General features: G+C 34.6%; 1 protein-coding gene across 3 annotated transcripts in view; it reads right to left on the reverse strand.

The window, feature by feature from the left end:
* The window catches only part of AFF3 (AF4/FMR2 family member 3), a 650,210-nt gene that overhangs the window by 221,525 nt on the left and 405,013 nt on the right, over window positions 1-23,672 (reverse strand). For all 3 annotated transcript variants that reach the window (XM_031963628.1, XM_031963629.1, XM_031963627.1), the window contains exons 5-6: window positions 17,005-17,091; window positions 6,012-6,048 (exon numbers count right to left, since the gene is read on the reverse strand). In XM_031963628.1, the coding sequence (XP_031819488.1) occupies window positions 6,012-6,048; window positions 17,005-17,091 (124 nt within the window). The remainder of the gene's footprint in view (window positions 1-6,011; window positions 6,049-17,004; window positions 17,092-23,672) is intronic.

The following is a 23,672-nucleotide window of genomic DNA, read 5'->3' on the forward strand; positions in this document are numbered from 1 at the left end:
CTGAATTCTAAAGCTTAATTGTAATTATAGTATTCAATAACTAAATTATGGTATAAAATATTCCAATACATTTTCTATACTACCACAAGGGATTACAAAGTTAAAATTTTAATGATGGAGGGCTCATCTATGGAGCTACCTGGTTTGTTTAGAACTCAGTCTTATAAAACTTTATTCTTCCCTTTCTTTTTCTGGTAGCAACAACCCCTGTCCCCCAAACAAACAAAAACCCTGTCATAACAAGCATAATTTCTAAATCTATCTAAGAAATCAGCTTGGTACTTAATCTGTATCTACAAAATTCTCTATTCTCTCCTAATTCTCTACCACATCTTCCCTGCCCCCTCAAAAAAAAAAAAAAAAAAACCTCACCAGGAAATTCCATCACAGCTGCACAGATCACAAGATCATATATTTAGGGCTAGCAATTTACTTAGAGGTCATTGAGTCCAATTATCTCATTTTATAGATAGGGATAGCTGAAGCTGAGAGGAGTTAGTTGACTTGACCAAAGTCACAAAATTAGTAAAAGTAGTAAACTCAAACTTGACCAAAGTCATAAAATCAATAAAAAAATTAGTAAAAGTAATGAACTCAAGCTTCAACTCCAGGGTGTATCTATCTATCTGTCTCTGTCTATCTCACTCTCTCTCCCCTTCCTTTCCCTCCTCCTCCCACTGTGTGTGTGTGTGTGTGTGTGTGTTAATTATGTAAGCCTGGACATGGAAAAAAAAAAAGTCAGGCAAAGCCAGCAATTTGAATTTCCCTGGTGACCACATGTGAATAGTCCTACAATCCTCACACAAGCAGAAGCAGTAGCAGCAAATTAGTAAATTTGTTTTTGAGCTCACACTTTGATTGGAAGTTTTGTTCCCTGGGTTAGGCTTGTGATGTAGCTATTTAGTTTGGAAAGGACTTACACAGGTCCAGTTAATTAACTCCAGGTCAAGAAAAACAAACCAATCCCAGGCACGCTAGTACTGTTGTCACCAGCAACAGCCACAACTCCTGCACATGCTCCTTGTACAGGTAGCTACATTTGCTTTAAGTAAAGCATAACTGATCTGAAGTATAATTTTCTCTCAAAGCAGAATCTCCCTCAATCCCTCCCCCTTCAATTTCAGGAAGCTGGTTAATTTCTCCCCCTTTTTATGGCTTGTCACTAAGTACACCTCACACAGGCAATTAAATGCAACCCACAACAAACAGGCCTGGGAATGTAAGGCAGTCTCATACATTTCAAAACACCTTGTGCCAGGAAAAAAACTCAATAACAAAAGCTAATACAATGTTTCTGTTACGCTAATAAATATATTTTACCTCCAGCAATAATGCTGTCATGGAACCCACAGGTGGAGGGATCCCTGACCTGATTACGTGAGGGATCGGGGTTCTGAATGGCTGGTTGGCTTCAGTCAAATCAAGGACAAGCTGTAACCGATTATCAATTCTCTTAGCAGCGCTCACTGTTGTGGCAACAGAGACAACAGAATAGGCTTTGGCAAAGGGGAGGGATATAAGCCTGCTAGACAAGACATTTATGAAAAACTCAAAGAGTAAGAGCCTTCAGCAGCTTCAATATTGATAATGGACAAACCTTTCTAGGGAAATTAAATGCAGGATGGTGGACAGAGATAATAGCTGTTCATGTCCTTTAAGAAGCATAGAATGTAAAATGCTGCCCACATTGCAAAACTATAATTGATGTAATTTTTGGAATTAATTTCATATGTTTAAAAAATTTCCTTTATCAGTTTTGAAATTGGTGGGGTTGCAGGGTGAGATGGAGTGGAGTGATAAAAAGTAATAGGAGCTAGAGCTTTCTGAATTGTATATTTTCAGTCTAGTGAATGAACCCTCTCTATCAAAAGTCACCAAAAGCCAGACTATTTTGTAGCAGACCTGGTTATGTGACTGGAGACAATAAAGTCATAGGATTGACAACAAACACTGTTGCTGAATCTATTTTGTCATAACTTGTGTGCCCATCATTAAAAAGTCTGACATTATAATATTGGCTTTGGTGCAATCCTATTCAGTTTTATACATTTATATTGCACCTCAAGGAGAAATGGTTAAAAACAAATCATACAAAATTGGGATTAAATGTTTTCCAGATTCATAGCTCCATCTTTGTATCTCCAGTATTGACTTCATCTATAGTGGATACTTAATAAACATTTGCTACTTCTAATTTGTATACCTTATTACTTCTGAACCCAATGTTATAGGACTGTGACGCTATAGATAGGACAATAGAAGGAAGTAAAGAAGTCAATTAAGTGAAATGGAGATGGGAATGGTAATATAGAATATCCTAACAGCTGACCAAGGCCATTGATCATTGATCATGATCTTGCCACTGGACTTTGAAGACTGTGGGGGACAGAGTGAGGTATCATGATCACTTTGTGAAGCTCTGCTCCACTCAAATCCAATTCACTTACACATCAAATCATCATCCTCTTGATTTCATTGGTCTTCTTGAGAAGGAAAGCCAAACAATAACGGCTGATCATTTAGTTAACTCGAAGTAGAGTTTTAGTCCTTTCTTTTGGGACCCTGACATTAATATTAATCTAGTTCAAATCGTTTGCTGAATTTTACTTTGCTAGCACTGCTATAGGATCTGGCATTCATTAACATTATTATATATAATACACTGAAGTTGTTGAATGGTCTCCAAGACAGACTTAAATATTTGCTGAATTCTGCTCTATTAGTGAATAGTATAAGAAACACAATTTTAACATGATATATAATGATTTCTTTGTATAGAGATTCACTATCCATCTTAATATTTAAATTCCTTGATGTCTTACCAAATAACAGGTCTACCTTTTTCTTAAATTTTCACCTTGACTTATTAAATAAAATTTAATTCTATGATAAATAGTTCATCACACTGACAAATGTCAATTGTCCTTCCCTAACATTTCTCACATCTCTCCCATTCTCTACACTCACAAAGTTCAGGCCTTCATCATCTATCACTTGCATATCATGGTATCACCTCCCTGATATCATGGTTGCTTTTGAGAATGAAGAAAAGACACACCTGGACAATTACAATAGCCTCTTAATTAATGCTTCTGTTCTCCTCCATCTCCAAATCATCCGGAGAGCCACAAAACTTCTCAGTGGCCAGGGCTGAACACATTACTCTCCTGCCCAAGAAACTGTAGTTGGTCCCAATTGCCTTTGGGATAAAATATAAACTTCCCTTTTTAGCATTTAAAGCCCTTTCCGGTCTGTTCCTATCTAACTTGCCTATTTGCTGTGTCTCATACACAACATTATTATCTGTTGCTTCAGCATCTCTGTACCATCTGAACTTCATACCTGAACTCATCTTAACTCTCTTCTTTGCCTCCTGGAAATCTTAAGTTTCCTTTAAGGCTCAGCTTAAAGGCTATCTCTTCTAATAAGAGCCCTTTTCTGAGTTCCCAGAAATTACCACAATGTTCAAAATTATTTTGTACTTATTTGTACATCTTTTCTGTATTCTCTGTGATCATGTTGAATCTAAAACCTTTTTTGCTCTGTTAAAATTGAGAATCCTAAAAATTTCATGTAGGTACCCTGTCATATAGTTGCAATATGATATGATGATTGAGAAAAATAAAACTTTCAGAAAATGATGCAACTAATTTGCTAGAACCATATGTGTATATGTAACATAAAAATTGTGATAAGAATACTGGACATTCTATCTTCAAGTACTTTGTTTCTTAAATCTACTTGCTTGGCTTGACTGAATACATGCTACCCTGAATTCTGGGACTTTTAGTCTCTACCTAAAATGCCATAGAACCTTTAGTATCATATAAGGAATGTGATCTTCCTTTGCATATTTTATATTTGTAGCACAAGAGCATTAGTAGCATGAAATATCACCTTGGTACACCTGAAAAATCAAGGTTTGCAATGTATCATTGCTGCATGATAATTTAATCATATTATAGTATGTTTGAGAGGCAGAATGGAATACTGGATAGTCAACCAGGAAGATCATGTCTCAATTCTTGCCCTGTCACATGGTTGTGTGACCCTGGAAAAGTCACTTAACTTCTAAATACTTCTAGACCCCAGAGATGACAAATTCAGACACAAGCTGCCAGTGTTTGGGACAGAAGCCAGATTAAAATGTAATTAGGAAATGTTAGACAAAATAAATAAAAATACAACATATCACAGATAATGTTAATTTGTGGTTTTCAAAGTCACTATGCAAGAGGCAGCTTGATGGCTTTAGTGAATAAAGTGCTAGGTCTGGAGTCAGGAAGACCTGAATTCAAATCCATCTTCATTAATTGACTTTCATTTGCTTCAAATCCACTGGAGAAGGAAATGGCAAACCACTCTAGTATCTTTGCCAAGCAAACCCCACAAAGGAGTCAGAAGAGTGGGAAGTGATTGAACAACAATAATAACAAATCAACATGGAATCAATAGGAATCAGTTCTATCCTAATTTGATACTATAACTCTAGCCAACTCTTTTAATATGTTGCTGACTTGAATTTGTAGAGGGAGGTTTCCTCACCTCAAAGTTCTTTGTATGATGAAATCACAGGTCCAGTCCCTAACCTACAGTATTTTTAAATGTCCTTCTTCCTTCCTCTTTTCCTCAACCACTTCAAGATGAAGGCAATTAGATGTTTTGTGCACTTATTATACTGTTAAGTCTCTCTTGTAGCTTGAAATGTTTAGAATCAAATGAAGAGACACCTCGAATAAAACAATAGTAACTCCTTAGTAATTTCTGGTCATTGGTGTTCTATGCTTAGCTTTTGTAAGTGTTGAAGGATCTTATGAAAATAAATGTCTTTTCCTTGTAGTTTCCTCTACTCATTACAGAATTTATCATTTTCCCTCAGAATTCGAGTGCCTTTGGCCTTTTACTTTTTCCTTGGTACCCTGGCTCACAGTAAATCCCAGCTGATGGCAGGATAATTAAGTGACATTGCTGTATGCATTCTCACAGCATTATCTTCCATACTGACCTTTCTCTAGCAAAATTCTGCACTGTGCATTAACAGCCTGCAGCATCCTAACACTCTCCCCCTGGATGTCTTCCCTCCACACCCAGTGGGTGAGCACTCAATTTCAAAGCCACATCTTCTGGCTCAGAGTGTTTTTCATCTTCAAACACAGCTTTGTAATTGGCAAGTGGTGCTCTCAGCTGGCTGACTGGTCATGAAACTAACAAAATACAGCCTTTGTTGGTATGCTTTAATGACATGAACTGGGTAGGTCATGCATTTTTAATACACAGGACAACATTAATACCAATCAGGGGTGCCAGGAGAGAGAATTAAAACAGAGCTTCGCAGAATGATTCTGTCCTTTCTTTGACGACAAAGCCTAAATGTTTTACTAGTCACTAACTGCAATATGGCTCCTCCTCCATCCAATTGATGTTGGTCTATTTTTGGAAGACTGTATGGTACATGCCCAGCAAGGTGCTGCTTTTCTTTAAAATGGCCTCTTGGGAGTTTTACGGCAATTTAGCTTGGGGCCCCTTGATTGGTTTTCTTTCCCCACCCACTTTCTTTTAATTTAGGAAACCAATTATTTACCCTTTAAAATTTGTTGTCTTCCCACATATACTAGGGATCAACTTTAATGAAGCAAGCTGTTCTTTCTAACTTCTGAGAAATAGCATTATGAAAAATAGCATTTTATAGACCCTAGCTTTCCTTCCTCTAGACAAAGAAAAAGGAGTTTCAAGGTCAGTCTTAATCTGATTCTCTACTTCAGCATATCACTGCTAGCCAATAAGTTCAAGAACCAAGGCTCTGTAGTCAATATTGTTTAGTCCAAGTTTTTCTCTTTCTTTCTCTTAATTTTGTTTTCTCGCTTATTTTATAGGCTTCTTTGTTGCGTATATAATCAAGAACTCTCCCACTTCTGAACAGATCATGTTCCAGTTTCCCCCCATAATTACTGGACCTCCCCATTTTTCCTACTTCCACTAATTCATCTGTAATGAAAGACAACTGTTCTTACTTGGATTGTTGTGTCCAGTGGATACATGCTGAGAGTCCTAAAATGACAAAAAAAAAAAGAGAAAAATTAATTTGTTGTAATTTCTTAAAAAACAAAATCAATTTGAACAAGAAACATGGTTTATAATTGGGAAGCTAATTATTTATTGCAATCTACTATCACAAAGTTTTCTATGAAAGTGCTAACATGCAGTTTAGAAATACATTTTGTACCACTTCTTTCTACTTCTGATGGTCATTTTTTCCCTTCTAACTTCCTTGACTTGCACCTTGCCTTCCTTTAATGCAAATAAATGATTCACAGGAATATATAGTGAGAGCTGGAAGGGATCTAGAGGTCATCTCAGAGGCTAACTCCTTCTTTTTACAGTTAAGGAAACAAAAAATCCTGGAGGTTCAGTGGGTTGCCTAAGGTCACACACAGTAGCCACCTGATGTGGGATTGTAATCATGTGATGTCTTTATCCCCTAAGATAATGCACTATGCTGCATTCACCACAGTTTGAAGATGAGGCAGAATCTCTACCAATTTTGATACCTTCATATTTGAGATTGTGACTATCCTCTTTCATAAGATTTCTGATACACAGAAAAGGAATCTATTTTTCCCTCACATCTAGAGACTGAATTTGCATTAAAAGTAAATTATACGTCTGATCTTGTTTGACTTGAGAATTCCCTTCCTTCCTGCTCATGAAGATGTACACTTAATCTAACACATCAGGGAAAATGAGAATAGGAATAAGTAATGACAGATACGAAAAAGACACTGAAAACAGAACCAACATTAAAAATATGATAGATTCCCTATTTTAGACTTGTTTTATAGAACAGGATTAATATCTGCTTTATAGACTAGGTTATTTGAAATTTTTACTACCCTTACTCTAGATTAGGGTTAAGTTACGTTAAGTCCAAATACATGGGAAAGAAGGGAACAAAATCTAACTAATTTGACATTTTTAAGAATCTATGATATTAGAAGATGGAAAATAAATCTTTTAGACAATTTTGTTTTTATAACCAGTACAGTATAACATACCTGGAAGTTTAACAAAAAGTACAGGTAGTGATGGATGATGAGATATAGTATGGTGTAGTAGAAAGACCACTGTTTTGAGTCAAAGAACCTGGACTTGAGGCTTAGTTCCATAATTTACTACTGTAAATGACTTTGGTCAGTCATTTAACATTATCCTAAGCCTTAGTTTCCTCACTCACAAAATGAAACTAGATGGTTAAAGTGATTTTTAGCTCTAAGAAATCCAATGATACTGTAACAATTATATTCATTAGTTAAAAAAAACCCATAGACTCCATTTATGATTCTGAAACTAAATGCTAACCAATGCTAACTATAAGGTAGATCACAAAAAAATCCCCCTCTTTTCCCAATGAAATTCTGGAATATAAAACTCTGAAGAACAGAGATTTCTTTCTGACAAAGAAATGGTGACAGTAGACTATCCAGATATGTGTCCCCAAAGAATTAGTTTCCATCTTTTGTATTTTAAATAATTCAGAGCTTTTGTAACTGAATATGAGCTGTTTTAAGCTTCTGAATATGAAAAACAAGTTTGATGTTATTTAAGTACCCCCTTCATCTACTAGAGTGATCCTCTGATATTTTACTGAAATGTAGGGGTGATTTTATTCAAAGACTATGCTAGCTGAAATCAAGTTTTGTGTCAGTTCCTGATGGTGGGTTATTGGACTGTCATTCGAAGACAACTTGCTAAGTCTAGGGATGCTCATCACCAGTTATCACCAAGGTGATAAATATTTTGATGATCACAACTCTAAAAGACATTCTACTACATCACAGAGAAGTTGTGACATACATTTGCCCATTGAGAAAATACTTGTTGATCAAATTGTCAATCCCTGAAGCATTAAAAATGTAATTAATTGGTTGTTAGAAACTCTCATCTTTTTTACTGTTGTCCTGAATAAAGTGGAAGCAAATATGGCAGACATGATAATATAAGACATGTCTTTTAGTTGAGTCCTTTTCTTTCATGAAAATTCAATGTAATTGTTACTAAAACTGTGCAGTAAGCATTACAGGGAATTAACACTTTTGATTCCATCTCATTCCATCATGTGGCACTAAGAAAAGCACACAGAAAGTAGCAGCAGAGACCTGAGACAAAATTCTTGCTCTGCAATGTAATTCTTACACTATTCTCAGGCCTCAATTTCTTTGTTTCTAAATTGAAAGGTTTGGATTGGGACATCTCAATGCTCCCCTCTAACTCAAAAACCCATGATCCTATCTTAGCCATCTTGAATCACAGAGAGTGACCAATAACCATAAATTATTAGAAGATTAAATTGTGAATCAACACTCAATATCCTGACCCAAGCAGAAATGAAAAGATGCCAGGTGTGGCAAACAGCAAAAACTTTACATGTATAAAACATCAAATTTCCATTAAAATGTCTATGAAATCAGAAAAATATTGTCAATCATTCAACAATCATTTTAACTTAAGAACTATGCTATGATAAATGTGGAAGTATGTTTAGAAGAATTGCACATGTTTAACCTATGTTGAATTGCTGTCAGCAGGATGAGGGAGTGAAAAAAAATTTGGAACACAAAGTTTTGCAAGAGTGAATGTTGAAAATAACCTTACATGTATTTTGAAAAATAAAGAGGTGGTATTATAAAAAATAAAAATTAAAAAAAACTTATGCTAAGTATCCAGAGTATCAAGCCAACCTTGTCTTTCTCCCCCAATATCTATGCTCTCAAGGTGCTTCCATTCTATTATCATTTTTACTTTACACGAGAAGAAAATGGAGGCATGGAGTGGTTAGATAAATTGTAGTCAAAATCACTAAAGAAGTTTGAGGAAATAGAAATGAGAATAGACCCAAGAATCTTTGGTGAACACTCTCCATTCCATTTTCACCTGATGCTTAATTTGCAGTACAGATTGAAAATCACAGTATTCCCTTTACTTCAGAAGAGATTTGAAGCTTAAAATGAGACAAATAAGGACAAAATAGAATGCACTTCACAGGAGGAGAAAAAGAATAAGAGCTTTCAGGCATGAGAGTTGAAGAGATGATGAAAAATGGATCATATATTTGGTTCTAATTTTAAGGATAACTAAGAACCAAAAAAAGCAACTAGGTTAAATTACCTATATATAGTTTTCTGACAAGGCAAAATATACAAATTTGTCTGCAGAGATAGTCCCTTTCCTCCCCTTTAACCCTCTGAACCTTGGATGCTGTGGGCACTAGATTTAAAGAATCATAGTTTTGCTTCAAGATAGAGTAATTCTTTTTAAACAGATGGATCTCATATGGACTCTCTAAAAGGCCAGAAGGCATAACATTAAATCTTTTTTTTTCTTTTTTTTTGCAAGCATTTTTGTGAGGGGTTGAGCTAATATGGCCAACATTCTTTACTTTCTGCTGGTTCCTTATATTTTAATATTTTTATGATGTTTTTAGTTACATTCAATAACACTGTTATAAAATTTCCACTAGGAAAATAATTTTATAAGGGGAAGAAATACAGAAAACAAGAGGAAGAGAAAATACAAATTCAATCACATTTCAAAAGGTTTCACAAGGGCATCCCTTTTGTGATAGATTTCATTGTCATAATTCAATCATTCAGTATATTAAAAAGAACTTTGGGTATTGCAGCAGGTATTGTGCTAGGCACTAGAAATATAATGGCAATAATATCGTTTTCCTCTGCCCAGGTTAAGTTACTATAATATGGAGATAATCTTAATTTATTTGAAAACTATAATAACTTGGGCAGATCTCATCAATGACTCCGAGTATGGAAATGAGGATAGATTCTCTTTGTTACCCAAAGACTAATCTAGATAGAGACAGAGAATTTATCCTCAAAATGTTAGATAACAGTTCATTTTTTTAAAAAATCATAAAACTTCTAACGTTGTGAAAATTTGTGTCAATGGGGAGTATTCAGTATAATAATGTTAATGCTATTGACTTTGGTTATGATGATAATTATCATTTATAATATCACTTTAAGATTTATAAAATGATTCCACATACACATATGCATATGTACTTATTTGTGTGTAATGTTAGCCAACTCTATAGGGGGGTAGGGAATGAAAGAAAAAAGGAAAAAATAAGAAATTTACATAATAACTTTATTATATATTTAAAAGAAATTGCAAATTGTACATAATAGATTTGCAGTTTCATGTGCACTCACTTTTTAAAAAAATTATACTATGCTATGGAAAAACTTGTTTTATTTCATAAATCAAAAATAACATAAGTAACATTTTTTTTAAAAAAGGTCTGTAAAATGCTTTACATATAGTATATGTTATTTGATGAAAGCATGAAAGCATGGACCATAGGATCACAGATCTAGAACTTGAAAAAACATCAGGGGTTAACTAGCCTTATCAAATCATTTTACAGGTTAGAAAATTGAGGTTAAAAGGTTAAATGGAAAGGAGTTTAAATGACTTACCTGAAGTCCCAGGCAATTAATGAGATCTGGGATTTGAACTCAGATCCTTTGACTTCAATTAGTGGACTTTCCATTGTACCCTTTTGAGCTAAATACTGTTAGTTTTATAAGGATAAGAAGACTTGTGGGGTCCAAATTATTCAGCATGAATAAATGGATGATATGTAGAAAAAAAATAACATTTTGGGTAGAAACTAAGACCATTAAATGGCAACAATTTTAAGGCTACTAAGTAGTGTACCTAATAAACATTTCACTCATCCAGAGAGACCACACAGAAAGGTCCCTACAACCGTGGTCAATATATTCTGGTCTATATGGTCAGTCCTTCCTTAGTTTCTCAGTTCAACAGTGGGTCAACAATTTCTAATTTCTAAGGTTGATTTTTAGACCTAAAATTATCCATAAAACATATTCCTGGGACAGGCACATTATACAATTTGGCATTGTTCTGATCAATAATTATACGTCAACAATCTGTAATTTGCTGAGTGTATGTGTGTGTGTGTTTGCCAGATAACTGTTTGGTTGATACTGGAACAGAAAGAATACCCACAGTGAGAGAAATTAATATTTCTTTCTTATATTTAATAATTATTGAATCAAGACCAAGGTTTCCCCCCTCTCTACTTCTTCATACAGGAATCAACCAGGGAGGGAAATCCCTTTTAGGGATTTATCCAGGGCAAGATCTTAACAGACAGTAAAATAAATTCTAAGTTTAGGCTAACGGGTGTGTTTTTGCTCATAGTATTTGTTCTATAAACCCAGGGAGGTGTGGATTCACTCTTTTGTCTTAACAAGTGATATAAAAACTACTGCCTCTCTATACCAAGATTTGGGTGATCTAAGTCATGTACCTCAAGACCCTCATTTTAATATAGCCCACTTCTCATTGTGTTAACCAGTTAGAGTTGATTGCCATCCTCAGGAACACCTACTATTTTAAGGGCATATAAACTGTGAGCGCATTGCCAAAATGGGTCTTTGAACAAAAGAGACAGTCAAATTACCATTCTTTTATAAATAACTTGGTTTGAATTTATAAAGGTCATCAGAACTTATGTTTACATAGAAGGTTATTAGTAACCTGCAATTCATTCTTTTATCTATTCATCCCAGAGGTCCAAACACCTTTTTAGAAACACCCCTCAACACCACCCCCAATCTACTCATGTTCTAAAACTGACAACCAATGGCACATAAAGCAGGAAGTAGTGCACATGTCAAATTTGCCATGCTTTTGAACAGGACTTGCAGGTATTGGTTGAGTCAGAAAAAAGAAAAACCCACTTCTAGAAAAATTGAGTATTTAGAGCAAAAACTTGTTTTTGGAGTCAGATGTCACAGATAAAGGGCCCACAGGCACAGAAAGTGAGTGGACTACTAAAGGCAGAGCATTTTTGTTGTTGTTTCTTTAGATTTCTTTTTCTGTTGTAAACTGTTGCCTTCTTTAAAAGCATTTGATGCCTGTATACTCATCCTTCTTGTTGTTTATACTGATATTCTTAAATGGAAAAAACTAGCTCCCTCTGCACTCTGCAGTAAGGGAAGGTAAACTAAGTATTCCTACAGACACTGGTAATGATCATTATAAGAGGAAAAGAAAACCACCTGTTGTGTACACACACACACACACACACACACTTTCCTCCTTTCTTATCAGAATATTTTTTAGCAACTAAAAATAAATTGAATTGATTTTTAGCTCTGGTCAATTAAAATGTTCATTTTCAGGTAATTCCATAGCAAATAGGATTTTAAACCAAATATGTCTTTTTTGGGGAAGCATGTTAGACATCTTAAACAGTATATTTAATAATATGCTTTCCAACCTTGAAGCACTTTCTTTCCCAAATGCTCACTTTCATTCTAATGCAGAAAAAGAAAGGCACCGAGACTTTTATTTCAGTAATGATGCTTGAATTCCTCTGTGCAAAGCTTTTTTAAAAAAATCAATTGGCAAAAAAAAAATAATAATTTCAGACTGGGTGTGATTCCACCAGACTTAGCTGCTGCTGCTATTTGAGAACTATGAGAGATTCTTGTGAAAATGACGTTAGGTTTGGACACTGGTTAGCTGAGGAGAGAAATGATTTCTACCATTTAAGTTCTTTATTTGCATTTCAAAACTTAAGGGGCTGCTACAGAAATGAAGGGGAAAAAAGGAAAAAAAGAAAACATTCTCTCCTCTCATGGTTCGAACTCCTGATAATGGCAGTCCATTCAAAAGTGTCCTATCTTTTCTTTACCAAATCCAATTACTTTTAAGGTCTGAAGAATGAAGCAGAAAAGTCTGGCAGTGTCCTTCCAATGAATCTGAGAATCTAAATTAGCCCCACAGGGAACAGAAAATCAAAGTTCAGTAGCCATTGACTGTACCGTATGTTATGTTCCTTAACACATAGACATAATGGGGAAGTACTTGGAACTACTTACCTGATGTATTTAGTAGCACCTGGCATGTAGAAAATGCACCATTAAATTGACTTTCCTTGAGATTTCAAACAGCCCCCTTAATCTTAATGTACACTTTATTTCATTGTTTATCTGGCTATGTGCACATGATGCCCCTTTAATTTCTTCCCTGATTCCAGCTCCCATATAGTTACAACTGTGATAGCCTTTGAAACTTTAATGGCCTAATTAATAAATTGCAAGTCTCAAACTGTCAGGATACTAATTAGTTGAGATACAGGTTAAAAGAAGTGCATTATGTGTGAAAATTAATGATGGTCATACTCTATTTGTAAAGGATGAATTAGCAGCACATTCTATGAGCTTCTTGGAAGGGAGGAGCCTTAGAGAAAATGTGAAGTGTTATTACACTTTGATAAGAAAACACATTTAGTTTTCCAAGCCAGACAGAGGCAAGGAGAAACAAGACCACTGAACCCTCTCAGCAATCTGGAAGATGCCTCAATGAAACCTGCTTGTTTCATTTAAAATTAAAACCCTCTTCTACACCAGTACTAAGTGTAGGAATTCTGTATTAGTACTACACCAGATAAAGGTCCAGAGCACATTAAAATGCTAAGTAATGAGGTGGAAATTTGGGGGACATCTTTAGATAGTTTCGGTCACTATCTCTGCCTTCACTCTTAGCTCTCTTAATGATCACAAATCAGCTCTCATGGATTCAATTAACATATACCTCTATGCTGAAAATTCTCAGATTTACTTATTCAGCTCTTAACTCTCTACATTCTAACATCTCAAAATGTCTATTGGCCATATTGAAGTAGATGTCCTGCTGACATCTTAAACTCCACAGGAGTCAAACTGAGTCAAACTGATTTTATTATTTTTCCCCTCAAATCCTCCTTCCTTCCAAACATCCCTATTATTGTTGAGGCCAAAACCAGCCTCCCAGTCACCTGTAATCTGGTTGTCATTCTTCACTCTTCACTTTCTCTCTCATTCACCATATCCAATCTGTTATTAAATCCTGTGGATTTATATTTGTGCTGTCTTTCTTTCTTTCTGACATTGCAACCACTCTGGTTCAGTCCCTCATTACCTCACATCTATAGTTCATTCTCCATTTGATTTGTTTGTACACAGCTTTTCACATGTTATTTTCTTATTAGGCTGTGAGCTAGGGAGAGATTATCTTACCTTTTTTTGTCCTCAGCATTTAGTACAGTGCATGGGACATAGTAGGTACTTAATAAATGTTTAATGACTGACAGACAATAGGTAATGCCCTTTATTATGTCCCAGTTTCAACTTAATACTCAACCATATCCAACTAATGTTTCTTGAGACCCAAATGAGATTTCGCCCCCTTATGTCATGAACATAACTTATTATGTTAATAAATGGATATTCCTGCTCTTGTCCCTAACACAGCACAACACAGTCTCCTCTTCTTCTTTTCCTCCTCCTTTTTTCTCTTCTTGTCCTCTCTTTCTTTCTGCCCACTTTTAAAATATTGTCTTTTATTGATTCTATTTTGCTATTTTTACTATGATCCTGGGCCCATGTTATCTTGTCCTGAAAGACCTCATCCTATTTTACAGAAGACTCAGCTCTTCTCATGCCTTAGGGTCCCTACTGGAGAAGGTCAAATAGATTAGTGGGTTTTGATTTGTCTTTTGGTATGAGATATCTCCAAAATTTCAGACCTTGTATGAGATAGGGACAATAGTTAGGTGACACAATGTACAGAATGCTGGATGACACAATGTGTCTGAGGACATATCCTCAGATTCATATTAGCTGTGTGATCCTTGCCAACTCAGTTAACTTCAATTCTGTGCCCGTAAGACACTCTAAGTAACTCTAATCAACAACATTTGTATCTAACATTTCTAGGTGTGTGTGTGTGTGTGTGTGTGTGTGTGTGTGTGTGTGTCTCATTTCCTGCACCAACCCTGGCTCATCCTGATTCACTATACTCTAGGGATTGCTGTGAGGATGGGACACTGCCCATCTGCCAACATTCTAGCCAATTCTTTCGAAGAACAAAGTGAAAGGTCAGGGTACAAAGACAATTTTAGATTCTCTGAGTGAATGACAATCAATCAATTGAACTTGGAAAAAACCTCATTAAGAAAGAACAGTGTCAACAATACAGTTGGGTCAAATGTTTCATTAATACAATTCAATTTAAATTTAAACTGCATGATCCATTTTATTTAGCTCTGAAGACTCCATTTGCCATAATATGGACAAAGCCAGTTCTACTGCATGTAATGGTGTTATTTTTAACAATGATAAAGTAAATTCTTTACCTTTTTTTCTTTATTTTTTCTAGATTATATTAGGTTTTGATAGCTAATAGATTATTTATATCCATGCTTATAATAATAAAAATTAAGCATATAAGATGTATATCAAATTACTTATGATTCCAGTTCATTCAAGAAAATCTTGAAATTATATTTTGTGGATTTTTTCTATACCTTTCCTTTGATGAAATAGAAATCCTTTTGAAGGCCACAAAAATATTCTCAGCTGTTTGTTTTTTCTCTCTTTTTTGAAGGCAACCAAAGTTATGTACTTGTTCAGGGTCATACAGTATCTGAGGATGGATTTGAACTCAGATCGTCCTTACCCCAGGTTCAGTGCTCTATCCCTTGGACCACCTAGCTGTCCCTCTCAGTTGCTTTTTAAGGTAGTAGTGAAAAGAGGATGGAGGCAATGGTGGAGACTCAAAGGCTTTCTTGGGCAGAGATGAAACCACCAAATAAAAGCTCTTATTAAAGTCTTAAGTCATGATTCTTTTCAATAATGAAGTGATTCAAGGCAATTCTAATAGACTTGTGATGGAGAGTCATTCATATCCAGAGAGAGAACTATGAAGATTGAATGTGGATCAAAGCATAGCATTTTCATCTTTGTTGTTGTTATTGTTTGCTTCTTTTTTTCCCTTTCTCATGTTTTTTTCTCCTTTTGATGTCTTTTTATTTCTTTGGAGCAGTACAATGATATGGAAATATGTTTTAAAAAATTGAACATGCTCAACCTTGGATTGCTTGCTGTCTTGGAGAGGGGGGAGGAGGGAGAAAAATTTGAACACAAGGTTTTTGCAAAGGTGAATGTTGAAAATTATCTTTCCATGTATTTAGAAAAATAAAAATCTGAATTTTTTTTTACCTTTTACAATTTTGTTTTTATTACTTGTTGCATGTGTCCTTGTATACAATCTCTCTCTATATATATATCTTTATCCATTCCTCTCTCTCTCTGTCTCTCTTTGTGCTTCTCTTCTCATCAAAATCCCACACTTACATATATATATATCAGAGAGAAGAATATGAAACAACTTTTCCTAACTCAAAGACTGGCCATTTATCTATTGTACAACACTGTTTTTTTTTCAGTTATGCACATACACACACACACACACACACATACAAATAAAAACCCTGAGATCAGAGCAAATTTCACATAGAAAATAGAAACAAAGAAACGAGAAAATTAAAATATGCTAAAATTTTCCTAGGAATGTGACTTTGAAAGCATTATTCATAAAAAACCAGTAGCCTGCTGGTTGTTGTTTTTAAATAGAGAATTGAGTCCAGAGTTAGGAAGAACTAAATTCAAATGTGGCCTCATATACTTGTGATTAGCAAATCAGTTTCAGGCTCAGTTTCCTCATCTGTAAAATGGGGATAATAATAGAGTCTACCTCCCAGGATTGTTGTAAGGATCAAGTAAGATAATAATTGTTAACTACTTTGCAAACCTTAAAGCACTATATAAATGTTAGCTATTATTAGCCATTATTTGAGATGAGTAATTAGCAATTATTTGAATAGGTATTAATTATGCTGTTAGATTTGATAACAGTTATAGTACACATGATATTTTGCACAGTGCCAGCAAATTCTACGTAATAAACAAGGCTTCAAGTTCAAGTTTTACAACGTTAGTATGAATGTGTCTATTTGTGACATTAACTATAGATATTTCCATTTATATAGAAATAGCAAAAATTACAGCATAAAGATATAACACTTTATGTGATCAAAGCATATGCCTTCTGAATTATGAAAAGTCTCACCTTATTTGGAAATGAAAATTTGCTTGGTTCTAATTTACCAGGGGTGTGAATAGCAGAAAGAGGTGGAGGCCAGGAATGGGTCATCTCCTGAGAAGGTAAAACAAAGCACAATATTGTGACATGGGGAATATTTAACAATCAATGTATAGAAGATTTATATAAACATTTTGTTATGTTGACCCAGGATAAAAAGGACACTATATTTCCTTCCTTTTAAAAACAGAGTAACTTTCCAAGTCTCTTTTCTAACACTTACCAATGCCTTAAATTCTCTTGAATTTCCTAATCCACCTATATGATCCATTTCTCCTAATAAGCAACAATACCCAAGCTCAGACTAAAGCACATACATGAAGGACACTTATCTTTATTAGAACTGAAATCATGTCCTAGTCTCACCTGATTTGAGCCTATGGGAGAAGAAAGAATATGGGGGGGGAGAGTTTTATGGACTGCAATATTGAGGTTTTCTAAGATTACATTGCAATAATGCATACATGTTATGTCAAACAATGCAAGAGGCAGTTTTACTTGATTTAATTAATTTTGTTTTGTAAATATGTAGGAATGATAGAGGAGATACTTGGTTTTATGATGAGATGCTCACATTAAGCCTCTCAGTTTATCAATATAAATGCTGTAGGTAGTAGAAAAGCAAGACAATCTCACTTGTGAGATTAGAAAGAGGCAGAAGATAATTTCATTTTTATGTCATAGTACCAGAGTTTTAGTACAACTCACAATAATTTAGAATATACTTCTGGCTTAGAGGGTAGGAAGAGAATTTACTAACAAGATTGTGAATCCTACTTTGTGCCTTTCACTTCCAAATCTGAACATAAATAGAAACAGAGAGATAGCCTCTTTATTTAGCTAAAGAGATATCCTTACCTCCCTGCTTGGATGAGAAGTGTACTTAAATTCCATTATTAAGCACATGCTTTCTACAAGTCAGTGTGCTAGGTGACACAAAGATGTAGGATAAACATTTTACCCTCAAGAAGTTTATAAGTAGTAGGAGATAAGAAGCATGTACAAGTAACCATAAAACAAACTAAAGTATGGATTAGTAGACACCTAGGTCTTGATGAGTCTGAATAATAAATCCTTTGAAATGGTTGTATTTCAAATTAACATTATTCAAAGTTATAATTATATAAAATATAGTCATTTGGTTCCAGCCTAATGGAAGTTTTTAATGTGAACCTGAATGATGTAACCACTTCAGGGGACTCATTTTTTGCACTAATTGGGACCTATCTGTATAGCAGAGAATAGTATTAGAGATTTAAGGTAGGAAGAGGAGTCATTTCTTGGGGAGAGAAGGCTTCATGGAGGAGGTAATACCTGAGCTGGATAGAAAAAAAAGACAAGAATTTCCACAGGCTGAGATACCGGCAGATTTTACTGCAATCATTAGGGGACAGAATGACAAAAGGCAGGAAGGAAATACAAAATTCAAAGGAAATGTTAAGTATTCTAAAATGGATGAAGGGGAATAAGGTGAAATGAGATTAGAAAAGTAAATCTAAAGTAAATTGGATAACTAAGAAGTGGATAACTCATGCCAGATTAAGAAGATTGATTATTTTCAGTAGGCAATGAAGAACTTCTGAAAGTTTCAGAAGAGTGTAATTCACTAGTGAGATTAATATGGTGGCAATGAGAAGGATGTATTAGAGGCATGGAAATCAGCTAGGATGCCATTAAAATAACTGCGACAATTTGGTAAAACTCTAAACTGAGGTGGTCAGAATAAAACTGAAAAAAAGAGGAATAGGAGAAGCTGAAACCAAGACAGTAGATATATTAGATCACATATTACAAAGATATTGACAAAATTTTAGCAGTTAACTAGATTTGAGGAAGTGAGAGAGGTAAATGGCCAAAGATGACTACATTTCCAAGACTAGGTGGTGGAAGATAACAAATTCAGGGCTGATTTGGAGTTAAAGATAGAGATTTAGAAATCATCTTCATAGAGATGATAATTAAAACTAAGAAATAAGTGAGATCACCATGACGAAATGAGGAGGCTTAAAAAGAGATGAGTTTCCATTCATCAAGACTACTCCTTTTTCCCTCACAATTAGCACAATAACTAGTATTTCAGGAAGGAAAATATCAAATATTGTTGCTACACAACGCCATAGAAAAGGTTTATGTAGGTTTATGACTTTGAAAATTACCATGTTGATTATTTATAATTTTCAATGTCATAGCAACTAAATATGAATATAGATTAACATTAATTATTGAATATTTTTACTAAATAATATAAATGAACAATATTACTGAATATTCTAATATAGCTTAACAATACTACTGAATATTTCTATTAAACAATATCAATTAATCATATTTATAACTGAATATTTCTATTAAATAGAAGGACCAAGGTATAGATAGTCCATAATGTTTTAGAGCTGGAAGTATTGATAATTGTCCAATCTTTTCATTTTACAGATAAAAGAAATTGAGGCCTCAGAAAAGACAAATGTACAGGTCAACTGTTAGTAGCAGATCACATGACTCCCATCCCAGTATTGCCAACTATTTCTCTAAGACAGACGTGTTTTCTATTCCTTTGGTATTGCTTTGTCCAGATCTAGACCTATATGATTCTCCACACATAGTAGACATTCCATAAATATTCTTTTTATTTGATATTTTCTTATCTATATTCACTCCTGATACTGATCAATAGTTTTCACTGTCTATTTCATCTCTCCCTGATTTATGTATCAGGAACAAATCTGTTTCATAGAAGGAATTTGATAAGCCCCTTTCCCTTTAAACTAATTTTGCAAAGTATCTAAGTTATTTGCCTTTTAAATGTTTGACAGAATTTACTTGTAAATCCATCTGGACCAGGGTTCCTACTATCCCAGTCACACTGTTTTTATTCATGCTTTCTTCAATTTTTCTCCTTACTGTGATTTCCTAGATTGCTTCTGAGAAACACTGGGGCCAAAAAATGTAACAACCTGTAGCTAATCTGATGATGAAGCTCTCTGGTTTTAGATTGATTGGCTCTAAACCCAAAGACATCCAGAATTTGTCCTCAGGCTCAGACTCAAATATTTTTTAGTTTGATAAGACCAGATAGAGCTTTTGAGATTCCCTGATTATCTTTGTACATAATGAGACAACATAGTGGAACTTAAGTATGAATACATGGGTCTAAAAACATGATCTCCCCCCCATGTCTTGTTTTTTAAAGTTTCTTTATTGAAAATAAAATAAATAAAATGGTCGGTAAAAAGTTTCCTTTTATCTGTCCTTCTCCATACCATTCTTTTCATTTCTTCCTTAGTTTTCATTTCTCCATACACTCCCTCTACACCTCAGTTCTTCTCACTAAAAATTAACTATTCAACTAACTATTCTACAAAGTTTGACCTCATAATTATGAATGTGAACATAGCAGACCCAAACTGACAGGCTTGGCCTAATTTACATAGTGTGTTTAGATATCAAGTCATCAGTATGTACACAAAGAATATAGAAAGATATATATATCTACTGCAAATACTGAAAGGAGGATATGAAAAGTGAAAAGAGGATTAGACCTGGAATCAGGGAAATCTACATTTGAATCCTGGTATAATGACACAGGATAAAGTCATTTAACTTCTTTCTCAGTTGTCATCTGTAAAATGGAAATAATAAGAGCACCTACCTCATAGGGTTTTTGTGAGGGTCACATGAGAAAATATATGTAAAGTGTTTTGCAAAATTTAAAGAACTATAGCTTTTAAATATAAAGAATGATTATTATCAAATCAGCCTTCTCTGTCACTCTTCCCCATTTTGTGATTGGTATTTTGGAATAAATTATTAGCAATGATTTCTTTGTATCTGAATGCCTTGCATGCATACATTTTTCTTTCTCCTGACTGGAGGAAAAGAAAGGTGTACTTCGTCCTGGATCACCTTAAACAGGGAAAAATTTCCAAACATTTTCAGAGCTCTGTCACTCCTCTATCCTCAGGGCAGTTGACTATCCCCTCAACCAATGGGCAAAGACTTGTATAAAAATAGAATTTTCAAAGTGAATGACTCTAAAACTAAGTCACCTCACATTCCACTCTATAAATTCTATTCCTTTTCCTACATTTCCTTCCCCCTTGATCTTCTTATTTTAGAGAGGATCAAGATCTCACTTCAAAACTCAAAAGCTTTGATATTGGTAAAAGATAGTATCAAATAAAAATGTATTTAATAGATCAACAGTTTATTATGGCAGTGATTAAAGTATAAAACAGTAGGCAAAGCAAGGGTTAGGGAATTTTTAAAGACACAATAATACCGAAATGTCAATGCAATATAATTCACCGGCTCTCGCTCCATTTTATAAGATTAAGTGTTTCCATGTGGTTCTTTCAGTTAATGAGGGAATACCTGGAGGAATAATCTTGCTTATGTGGCTGCTTAAACATTCAAGTCAAAGAGAACACCCAAGAAAATAAGAATTAACAACGTGGTATAGTTTAACATATGTCTGCTTGTAATGAAGGTACAACTGCCATGTGGATTGATTGTCCATTAGATTAACTTTTCCTGCAGGGGCTGTATAGGAGAATTAAGTACATGTAAGCTACACACTGACCTAAAACAGAATACTCTTTAAAGAGATTGTTAGGATCCTTACTGTGATTTTGGTAGTTTGGGGTGAGAGAGTGTATTGCCTTTTTTTTTTTTTATTAGAAAATATCTGAAATTATAACTGGAGAACCACAGACTTTGGAGCTAGAAGGAGCGTTAGAGATCATCTAGTCCATATTCCTTAGTTTACAGATAAGGAAGTTGAGAATGAAAGTCATTTGGAAAATGTGGTTTGCTGTGTTTGGTTTCAGTACCTCAGGGATTCAGTCAAGCATTTTACTACTTCAGAGACATTTGATTTCATTGACAAGGTTGTATTTCTTGCCACAAATACTCATGCTGTTCCCCCAAAATCTCATCATCTTAAAGCCAATCTTCTGGTTATGAACTTCCCTGATATCGACTAAACAAAGTTGTCTAAAAGTTTAAAGTTATGTATTTCCCACCTTAGTAGGACATGCCTGATATCTTGACAAAGAATTTGAGAACTTAAGACCACCTTCATTTTAGAATGAAAAATTAAAAGTAGGACATTGGTAGATCTTGAGATGTGAGTACTTGATTGATTTATGTATAAGTTTTTCATCATATCTCCAGTCTAAAAGAAATTTAGTTAATTTCAAAATCTATCAAACCAGGAAAAGTCTTCTTGAGTCACAAAATTTCACTTTTTTGCTGCTACTCCTCTATCCCAGGATGACTGACTTCTACCAATGAACAAAGACTTGTATAGAAAAAAGAATTTCAAAGTGAGTGACTCTAAAACCAAGTCACCTCCCATCCCATTCTACAAATTCTCCTGCCCCTTTTCCTACCTTCATGGTTTCCCTCCCCCTTGATCTTCCTTCTCATTTTAGAGAGGATCAAGATCTCACTCCTGAACTCAAAGGCTTCAAGGATCTTCAATTTTGAGTTTGGATTCTTGAGAGATTTGAATTTCTTAGCCATAGGGCTGGATTGCCATATAGCCCTTTGCAGAAAGGAATAGCTGTTTAGAAGAGCCTCCCTTGTAGGCCATGGGAATTTAAACCTCGAATGTAAGCAAACTTTTAATATAGTCTAAGTGGTTTGGCTCATAGCTCTTCACATTTTAAATGTCCTTGCTATGGAGCCAGTCAGTGTTCTAGCTCACTGTTATAGATTCTCTGACGTAGCCATGGCCACCTGACAACAGTCCCATAGAACCCATTCACCCATTCAGTTACCTAACAGTCCAGGGAATATTTTCAGTAGCTTTTGATGAATTGGTGCCATTTTATACCCACAAGAATGGAATAAGATAATATTAACTCTGATTCTAATGATGTTTTTTCATCAACACAGAAAACTGTTATTTAAGTTTCATTCTAATCTGAAGCTAAATCTACTGCCCCAGAATTTATTTTGGGCTTTAGGTATATAGACCAATGATAATTTTTCATGGCTGGTGGAGAGAGCTAAGTTAATTGATTACAAACAATGTACCTTGTTGCTGAGTACTTTTTAAATCATTAGGGCTAGATTTATAAGAAATATTAGAAGCTATCTACCCCAGCCCCCTCATTTTATATATTGAGCAGTTAAAAATAACATGTCCATGTATTAAGGATTCTGTCAAATCTATAAGAATATGAGTCATTTCCCAAATATAAATAGTGAAAGGATATGAGCAGTCAGTTTTCCAATGAAGAAATCAAAACAATTTATAGTCATAAGAAAAAATTCTCTAAATCATTATTAACTAGAGAAATGAAAATTAAAACAACCTTAAGTATCATTTTGCACCTATCAGATTGGCTAAAAGGATAGAAGGGAAAATTGACAAATGTTGAAGGGGATGTGTAAAACTTGGGACACTAATTCATTTTGTTGATGGAATTGCAAACTGATCCAATCATTTTGGAGAACAATTTGGAATTACACCCAAAGAGTTATTAAACTATGTATATTCTGTGACCCCAAAATATACTACTTGGTCTGTTTCGATAGATGATTAGATGAAAAGGATAAAAAGTAACCTATGTTTTCTAAAATGTTTACAGCAGCTCTTTTTGTGGTGGCAAAGAATTGGAAATTACAGG

This window comes from Sarcophilus harrisii, chromosome 3, assembly GCF_902635505.1.
Source record: "Sarcophilus harrisii chromosome 3, mSarHar1.11, whole genome shotgun sequence".
Classification (NCBI taxonomy): Eukaryota; Metazoa; Chordata; class Mammalia; order Dasyuromorphia; family Dasyuridae; genus Sarcophilus; species Sarcophilus harrisii.